The following is a 10,382-nucleotide window of genomic DNA, read 5'->3' on the forward strand; positions in this document are numbered from 1 at the left end:
TATATATTTTTATATATTTAATAGTTTCATATATTATTTATATATTTTTTATTTATTATATACATATATAAATTTATTATTTATTATTATTATATTAAATTTTTTAAAATTATTATAAATATATATTATATATATTATAAAAATATTTTATTTAATTTTCAGTGAAGGTCATTATTTCATAAGATGGCTGATTCCAGCGATTTGGATCGGCAAATAGAACAACTAAAAAAATGTGAAATTATCAAAGAAGCTGAAGTTAAAGCTCTTTGTGCAAAGGCACGAGAAATTCTTATTGAAGAAAGTAATGTACAAAGAGTTGATTCTCCAGTTACTGTATGTTTTTATAAAAATAAAATGTAAAAAATTATAATAATTACAATTTATATAAGATGTAAGTTATTTTTAGGTATGTGGAGATATTCATGGACAATTCTATGATTTAAAAGAACTCTTTAAGGTTGGAGGAGATGTACCAGAGACAAATTATTTGTTCATGGGAGACTTTGTTGACAGAGGATTTTATAGTGTTGAAACATTCCTTCTTCTTTTGGCATTAAAGGTAGTATAAAATTTTTTTATTTTTTATTATATTTTTTATATTATGTGTATTATATTTATTTTACATTTATAATATATAATATAATAGTTATTAATATAATTATAGGTTCGTTATCCTGATAGGATTACATTAATAAGAGGAAATCATGAGTCTCGACAAATTACACAAGTTTATGGTTTCTATGATGAATGCTTACGTAAATATGGCAGCATTACAGTTTGGCGATATTGTACTGAAATATTTGATTATTTATCTCTTTCTGCTATAATTGATGGAAAAATATTTTGTGTTCATGGCGGATTATCTCCAAGCATTCAAACGCTTGATCAAATAAGAACTATAGATAGAAAACAAGAAGTAAGAATTATATTTAAGTTCATAATAAAAAGAAATAAATTATATGTATGTCTTTAATATAAACATACGATTTAATAGAATATTTAATAAATATATTCTTGTAGGTACCACACGATGGTCCAATGTGTGATTTACTTTGGTCAGATCCTGAAGATACTCAAGGTTGGGGAGTATCCCCACGTGGAGCTGGTTATCTTTTTGGAAGTGATGTTGTAGCACAGTTTAATTCCGCAAATGACATTGATATGATTTGTAGAGCACATCAATTAGTTATGGAAGGATATAAATGGCATTTTAATGAGACTGTTTTGACCGTTTGGTCAGCACCTAATTACTGCTATAGGTATATATAATATATATATATTTTAAAACATAAAAGAATGATTTTGATTTTTCATAATTTTAATAAAATTTTTTAATAGGTGTGGAAATGTTGCGGCAATATTAGAATTAAATGAACATCTTCAACGAGAGTTCACAATATTTGAAGCAGCACCACAAGAAAGTCGAGGAATACCTAGTAAAAAGCCCCAGGCTGATTACTTTTTATAAAAAAAATTTAATTAAAAATGACTGCATAAACTAAAATATTTCCAAATGTTTTTTTTTTTTTTTAAAGAAGAAACTATTTCAAATGATTGCATGATATGTATTTACACAAACTTAAAAAGAATTCATATAGAAAAAAAGTTTGATCGTGAAAATATTGTAGACAAAAGCTAATGTTAATTAATTTGTAAATGAATATTACCAACAGACTGCTATCGATATTGAAAAAATATCAATTTGATATAATAAATATTATGAGTACATGTGTTTTTCAATATCATATTTTTATTAATAAGAAAATCAATATGATTCTATAGTATGTATTATTTAATTTTATTTTTCATGATAGAAGTAAACATATTTTAAAAAAATATGCATTTTGGAATTAATGATAATGCTTGCATGAGAAATTCATATATAAATGAAAACATTTATATATGAAATGAAAATAATAGATATAATACCGGTAAATTTCTTTTACTGTTATTATTTCCTATTTAATTTTTGTAATTATTTCATATAAAGTTCAATTTCACACATATGTAGAAAAAAATTATATTTTGTTCTATTTTACATTGTACAAACATTATGTATGAATTAATTTATAACTAAATTTTAGCATTTGAGGATAATTATTTTTATTATCTTTCTAAAAATTTATATCTTTACATTTTTATATATTTCAAATAAATGAAGATTTTTAATAATTATTTTTTTTAAAAAGTAAATAAATTTATTACATATATTACATATATTATTTATTACATGAATTAAAATATCAAACTATTATGAACTACTATTATCATTAGATTATTATGAATTTTGAAAATAATTTGGTAAATTTAAAAACTTATATTACAATATTTTATAAAAAATAATTGATCATAATCATTTAAAAATTTAATTATAATTTTTATATTTTTTTTTATTTATATAGAAATTCATATATTAAATATAATATATAAAAAAGAATACAAATAATTATAACAATAAACTTTTAAATTACGTAAATGATAGGTTTTAATAAAAAAAAATATGTACAAACGAAAATAAAAAAAAAATATATCACAATATAATTTCATTAAGTAAAATATTCATTTTGTTTTTTTTTTTTTAAAAAAAAAAAAACAATATGTATATTTTCCTTAATGAAAATATATTGTGATATATTTTTTTTTATTTTCGTTTGTACATATTGTTTTTTTTTTTTTAAAAAAAAAAAAACAATATGTATATTTTCCTTAATGAAAATATATTGTGATATATTTTTTTTTATTTTCGTTTGTACATATTGTTTTTTTTTTTTTAAAAAAAAAAAAACAATATGTACAAACGAAAATAAAAAAAAAATATATCACAATATAATTTCATTAAGTAAAATATTCATTTTGTTTTTTTTTTTTTTCATAAAATATTTAAAATATTTTATTTCAGATGATAATGTTTATAAATAATTAAATTTACATACAAAATGTTAATATATTTATAATATCTTTGTATTAGTTTTTTTAATATTAATTTTATTTATTAAGATTGTAGTTTAGATTTGCATTAATGAAACTAGACATAAATAGAATAATATGATTTCATCATATTGATGTCTCAATTTATCTCAATTTATCTCTATCTTGTTTCATATAAATAAATTTGATTAAAATTGTTTATAATTTATTAAATAAATCTTAATATTTTATTTTATCCTTTAAGATCGATTTTCCAAAAATGTTTCATAAATATATTAAAATATATCCTGTATATTTAAAAGTATTTATTTAATAATACAAATAATACAAATATTATATATATATATATATTATTTTATTTTTAAAATATTTTTGTCAAAATATTTATATGATGATTCTAAAAAAAAGTAAAAAATCTATATTTTATAAAATAAAAATTATAGTATACATAACAGATAATTTTTTTTAAATATAAGAACTATAAGTAAACATGAAATATTATTATTTTATTTCATAGTTTTATTTTCTTTATATATTGGCTATACTACTAACTATTATGTTTACTAAAATTGTTTCTCTTCTTGAAATAAAATTACTTAAAATATTTGATGCATAGAACATTTTAATTAAATGTACATTAAATATTGTGAAATTAATTAATAATCTATATTTATTAAAATATTGTGAATGATTCATTATTTACATAATAATGACATAATTGATGTATATGTGGTAATTAGCTACTTATAATAAACTAACCTATAAAATTATGGATATTCCAACTCCTTCAAATGTAAATCATGGATTTTCGCATAATACTGATGGATTTTTAAATATATCTATTGAATCTCCAAATTTGGATCCATTATCAACAAAACGTAGAAGGTGTTTATTAATTTTACATTTACATATAAATAATGTATTAACAAATAAAACTGATTTTATATCTATAGAGCAAAGAATATAAATATGAGAAAGAATAAAAATATAAAATAAAAATATGAGATTAGTTTTGATCAATATTGTATTATTGTAGTATTTATAATTTTAACAAATTATATTTCACATATTATGATAATTGAAATATTTTCCCATATCAATTGTTAATAATTATTTTTGTTTTGTTTAATGAATGTTTTATGTTTTATAATTGAAAATTTCTATGCATGTTTATAAAATGAAATTTATTTTAATTATTTTGTGATTAAAGAATATCATTTTGTGTTAAAAAAATATAAAATGTAAATTATATTATAATAATCATATATTATAGTATATTATATAGCATAATATAATATAATATATAATATAATATATTAATAAAAATTTGAATGAAAATTTTTGATAAAAAAATAAAATGACAAATTAGAAATATGAAATACTTGATTGATAGCAATATAATTAAAATTTTTCAAAGACTTTAAAAACAAATTATAAATATTATAGAATTATAATGCTTATCATACAAATTATTAGATCTATGATTTTTGAATTCAAAAAATATAATTTATGTGATTATTTCAAAACAAATCATTTGTTTAGTTGGGATTGCTTTATTTTATATTTAATTTAATATAAAATTCATTAAATATTTATAAAATATTTTATAAGATATTTTATAATTTTAAAAGATATTTGTAGAAATTTATATTATTGTACAGTTATGTATTGTACAGTCATTAATAAAAGATAATAATATTTAAACTCTCTGTGTAAATATTATTCTCTTTTTTTAAGATTAAATAATACAAATATGTAAATCATACAAATATTTAAACCATTTAATAGAATTCATAGACTATTATTAATTCTATTAATATATTTTTATTATAAAAGATAAGTATATTTAGAAATAATTATATAGTATTTTAAATAAATAATTAAAGTAAATATTACTGAATAAATTATAATTTCCATAATTCAATTTGTTTAAATTTTTGATACTAGATTTATACTTATAATGAATAAAATTTAGTTCTTGATTAAAGATTTATATATTTATTAAATAAATTTAAATAAAAAAATATATTAATAACAAAATTTTGTATATTTTATTAAACTTTTAGTTCTTCACGTACAATAAAACGTAGAAAATTTGATGATGAACTTGTTGAAACAACATTTAACTTACAACCTCCAGCTACAAGTACAAAATCTGCTGCTAGATCTAGAACTGTCTCACTTTCTACTACTCCAATAGAATCTGCTGTTCCACAACAAAATGCATCAAGTCCCATTCAGATTTCTACAAATGTTTCTCAATCAGATAGATGTAATAGACGAACAAATAGACCAGGAGCTTCAAATGCTCCAGGACGAAAAAATAAAAAAAATAAAAATCATTCACATTCTGTGAATGCAACAAAAGATTTAGGAAGATGGAAACCAACAGATGATTTAGCACTAATTACTGGTGTACAGCAGACAAATGATTTAAGAATGGTATTTATTTTTTTTCTGTAAATACTTATAAATAATATAAAAAATCGTTATTATTAATTGAGTGATATTATTATTTTCTTTAAAAATTGCTAAATAATAATGATAATAAAAATTCATTAATGCAACATATTAATTAATGTAATCTGTACAGGTACATAGAGGTACAAAATTTTCTTGTCGTTTTACATTACAAGAAATACAACAAAGATGGTATGCTTTGCTATATGATAGTGCAGTTTCAAGAGTTGCAGTTCAAGCTATGCGTAATTTACATCCAGAATTAATTGCTAGTGTACAAGCAAGAACTTTATATAGCAAAGCAGAGGAAGATCTTTTGGGTACAATAAAATCGGTAATTAAATATTTTAATTTAATAAAATTATTTATATTAGTAAATATAAGATGTATTTAATAATTATTTTAAATTTCATGTATTTTTTAAATAATAAGATTTTTTTATTTTTTTAGACTTCTCAACCTACAGTAGAAGTATTTCAAGAACTTCTTGAAGCTAATGCTCATACATTTTATTCTGCTCGAACGGCAAAAGCTTTATTAGCTCATTGGCAGTTAATGAAACAATATCATCTTCTTCCTGATCAAACTGTACAAAGCTTACCACGAGGTGAACATGTTCTTAATTTTTCTGATGCAGAAGAGATGATTAATGATACAGAATTAATTGAACAAAAAGATGAATTAGTAGATGCAGAACTTATTGCAGCAGATAGGAGAAATAAAAGAGAAATAAAAGTGTTAGAAAATGAATTGAGTAGATGGCAAGTTTTAGTTGATAGTGTAACAGGAGTAAATTCACCAGATTTTGATAATCAAACTTTGGCAATACTTAGAGGAAGACTTGTTAGATATTTAATGAGATCACGAGAGGTAATTTAAAAAAAATATCATTATATTATTTCTGAGAGAGAAAAATATATATATATATATATTTTTAGAATAATTATTTATAAATTTTAGTAAGATTTTAATATTTTTAGAATTACATTATATGAAATATATTTTTTATTTGAACTTATTATTTATTCTTTTATTCAACTACTTCATATTTTAGATTACTGTAGGTCGTTCAACAAAAGATCATAATGTGGATGTAGATTTGACATTAGAAGGTCCAGCTTGGAAAGTTTCACGAAGACAAGGAACTATTCGATTAAGAAATAATGGAGATTTCTTTCTTTCTTCGGAGGGAAAACGACCAATTTTTGTAGATAGTAGACCCATTCTTGCAGGAAATAAAATGAAGCTTAACAATAATAGTGTAATCGAGGTATTAAATTGCATTTTTATTATAAAATGAAATATTAAATAAAAATTTAATTTCTTCTGTATAAATAATAGTGTATATAAATAATATTATAATATTATAATATTATAATATTATAATTATTATATAATTATAATAGTATTATATTTATAAGAGATATAATATTTTCTATGTCATTTTTTAGATTGCAGGTTTGAGATTTATATTTTTAATAAATCAAGAACTAATTTCTGTTATTCGTCAAGAAGTAGTGAAATTAAATTTAAAACCATAAATATTCTATTTCATTCCATAATTGAACACTAAATGATGTATTTCTTTGTAAACGTTCATTATATTATATAGAAATTTTGTATAAAGTATACAATTGTTTCATTAAACCAATAAATTTTGCTCAATTTTGTATAATTTTTTCCTGATAATATTAATTTGTATTGAATTGTATTGAAGATAATATAATAATATAATTAATAAAATGAAAGGAAAGGATGAAGAATTTAATGATAATGATAATTTGATAAAAAATAATATTAATACAGTTAGAAATAAATATATGATTAATATATAAGTCATATAAAAATCCAAAATAAATTATATTATAAATATTACATATATTTATAAGAAATAACTGCATTATAAAAATTATAATATTATCTTAAAAAAGAAAATTAACAAATATTGTACAATAATTTTATATTTTAATAACATTTTATTTTATATTGAAAATTTTGTTAACAATAAGTAGCAATTTTTTTTTTCAATTATATCAAGGTTTATATACTAATGATTACCATGCTATACATGTCTACCCCAATCATTATTCCATCTATTCCATCTATTCCAACTATTTTCTATTTTTTGAAAATAATAATAAAATAATTATCAATTTTATTATTAATAATGTTACTTTCAAAATGATTTTTATACTTTTCATTTATGTGATATATATTACGTTATTTGTGCTTCGATTAGAACTATTATTATTTCTTTTGTTTCATCATTCATTAAATTCATCAAATTAATTATTAAAGATATTTTATAAAAAAATTTTATTTATATCTTCATAAAAAAATATTAATATATATAATTATGAATTAGAAATAAATAAAAAAAACATCAAATACGTAGAAAATATAAAAGAATTAAATTTTATAATAATGAATTAAAAACTTTACATTATCTAGATATTTTGTAATTTGATACATTTTAATTTATTTATTTTATAAGAGCTTGCATCAGCATCTATAGTCGTTGAAATTGTTTAAGAAAAGTTCATTTTGAATAAACAAATATCAAAGAATTTTCTAAATAGTCTGCCAAGATTATTATTATAAAAAAATATGTGAAAATAAATTTGTTTTTTATTTATATATAATTAATATATATTTATATATATTCAAAATATTGTTTTCGTATAATTGAAAAAAATTGAAAAAAAACAATTTGAATATTTCTAAATGAAATTATATATTATGGAAAAATTATATAATGATAAAGTAATGATAAAATAATAAAATTTAAATAAATTAAAAATTAAAAAGCAATTTTTCAATTTGAAAAAATAAGATCATAGAATATAAAAATATATTTTTTCAGATCTAAATTTGAAATTTAGATATATCACAAAAATAATTATAATATAAAAAAACATTCTTTTAGATTAAAACTAAAACAAAAAAAAATTTGTATGATATTAATTACAAAGATAAAATTTTTTTCTTTTTATAAAATAATTTTTATAAAAGTTGACAAAAATTTGCAACTTTGAAGACTTCTTTATCTTTATTTGAAAAATTCTATAACATTTTAAAATCGATTTCAAAATGAAATGATTCATTTGCGTTGCATTCACATATGCAAATAATTGATTCAAATTCAATAGATTTTTCATTTATTAAATACACTGGTCAACATTTTTAGTAGAAATTAAGATTAAATCACTTAAGATTGACTTTATGTTTAAATTAATTATAATTCCCGATGATAGAAATTTGTTTTGTTAATATATAAACTTGTATTGTTAGTTATAAAATTAATATGAATTTAATGTAAAAATGAATCATTTGTAAAATAAAATAGAAGAACTTTATTGAAAAAAAAAATTCTTCATATGATATAATAATTTCTTTTCTTAGAAAAACATACGAAAAATGTAAAATTATATAAAATATATATAAAAAAAAGTATTTTTCTGTATTAAGAATATGAATAAATTAAATTTTTGATTAATATGTATTTATAAAATTTTATTAAAAAAAGAAAATTTTATTTAAAAAATTATTTAATAAATCTGCATGAAAAAATAAATGTTAAAAAATATTTGGTTTTATGATGCATCAATTTATTTGATAAAAGTATAATGTAAATATATTATTTGCTAAAAAATATCATTTAGTAATTACTAAATAAGTACTACATTTAATTAAAATTATATGATTATGGAGAAGAAACCCATTCAGGCCAACTTTGAATTTGTTTATAAAGTTCAAATCCAGGACTTTGCGTAGCTATAACTTGTTTACCCCCGATTACCCGAACATCTTCCCTAAGTATTCCTTGTGATTTACCACAAAGAATTAATTTATGTGCAGCATTCAGCATTTTGTTACTTGCACTTTTTTCTAAATAATAAATTATTAAATTTAAATTTAATATAAATTTATAATTAAAACTAAATTATAAAATAAAGTATAAAAAAAATACTTTGAAAATTTCCTATGAAAGCAATTGAAATAGATTTTTTATTATATCCATATGTATGAGCACCCTCATGATTCCAGCCACAACCTTCGTATATATTTCCATCTCCACCAATTAAAAATCTGTTGAATAATAATAATAAATAATATATTAATTATTTTATATAATTATTATTTTTATTTTATAAAAAATTTAAAATATAAATAATTTTTAACAGATTTTTATAAAATTAATAAGATATAAAAGTAATCAATAAAGAAAGAAAATTTTGTTAATGAAATAAAATATATTATTAATTATTTTGAATTAAATATTTTATTATATATATCAAGTATATCATATTATATTAAAATAAAAAAAATAAATAGATAATTATTCAAAATGATACTTAAGAATATCCGATATCATGCCATTCATTGGTATCCATGTGATAAGAACGAATATTTTCGATATTAGAAATACATGTATCTTTGGAATTACATTCTGAAGAAACTGTATGATGAATTATAACATATGGAATGGGAATAATTAAATAATTTATATTTTTTGCTTTTATATTAGTCCATTGGTTCCGTTTGATAATTTCGGAGCAATTTTCGTCTCCGCCTAGAAAATAGAAATTTTAAAATAATTATAATTCATATTTCTAATTAATAAAATTATTTATTTTATTTTATTCTATTTAACATACAACAATATTTTTAATTATTGACTTGAATTTAATAAATACGTTATTACAAAATAATTTTCAAATGATGATTTTAAATATCAAAATGACATATTTTGATAATATGGTAATAATATAATATATAATTTTGTTTATTATCTAAGTATATGTATATTTTTATTAATAATATATATATATATACATATATAATTCTTATATTTTGGAATAGATTAAAGCAACGAACAATTTGGAACGTTATATTGAATAATGAGAATAAGAATAACGAGAAAAAAAAAAATTTCAAATACTCAGCATAAAATTATCTTTTAATATGTTATTATACACAAAGATAGAGAATAT

The 10,382-nt window shown here is 18.7% G+C and overlaps 3 protein-coding genes across 3 annotated transcripts; 2 read left to right on the forward strand and 1 right to left on the reverse strand.

The window, feature by feature from the left end:
* The first annotated feature begins 18 nt into the window (after positions 1 to 18).
* On the forward strand, positions 19 to 1,740 carry LOC102676937 (serine/threonine-protein phosphatase 4 catalytic subunit). The gene is made up of 5 exons (XM_006624003.2): positions 19 to 333; positions 407 to 559; positions 665 to 916; positions 1,021 to 1,259; positions 1,339 to 1,740. The coding sequence occupies exons 1-5, from the start codon at positions 184 to 186 to the stop codon at positions 1,466 to 1,468; spliced, it is 924 nt and encodes a 307-aa protein (XP_006624066.1). The 5' UTR covers positions 19 to 183; the 3' UTR covers positions 1,469 to 1,740.
* Positions 1,741 to 3,447: 1,707 nt separating this feature from the next.
* On the forward strand, positions 3,448 to 7,063 carry LOC102677079 (microspherule protein 1). Its single transcript, XM_006624004.2, has 6 exons — positions 3,448 to 3,813; positions 4,995 to 5,370; positions 5,522 to 5,722; positions 5,839 to 6,258; positions 6,443 to 6,658; positions 6,840 to 7,063. Exons 1-6 carry the CDS (start codon positions 3,698 to 3,700, stop codon positions 6,927 to 6,929), a joined length of 1,419 nt encoding a protein of 472 aa, XP_006624067.1. The 5' UTR covers positions 3,448 to 3,697; the 3' UTR covers positions 6,930 to 7,063.
* A 1,911-nt stretch (positions 7,064 to 8,974) lies between these two features.
* On the reverse strand, positions 8,975 to 9,981 carry LOC102677229 (peptidoglycan-recognition protein SA). Its single transcript, XM_006624005.2, has 3 exons — positions 9,748 to 9,981; positions 9,359 to 9,477; positions 8,975 to 9,276 (listed from the first exon to the last, which is right to left on the reverse strand). Exons 1-3 carry the CDS (start codon positions 9,780 to 9,782, stop codon positions 9,092 to 9,094), a joined length of 339 nt encoding a protein of 112 aa, XP_006624068.1. The 5' UTR covers positions 9,783 to 9,981; the 3' UTR covers positions 8,975 to 9,091.
* Positions 9,982 to 10,382: the final 401 nt, after the last annotated feature.

The sequence above is a fragment of the Apis dorsata genome, unplaced genomic scaffold (assembly GCF_000469605.1).
Source record: "Apis dorsata unplaced genomic scaffold, Apis dorsata 1.3 scaffold_983, whole genome shotgun sequence".
In the NCBI taxonomy this organism is placed as follows: domain Eukaryota; kingdom Metazoa; phylum Arthropoda; class Insecta; order Hymenoptera; family Apidae; genus Apis; species Apis dorsata.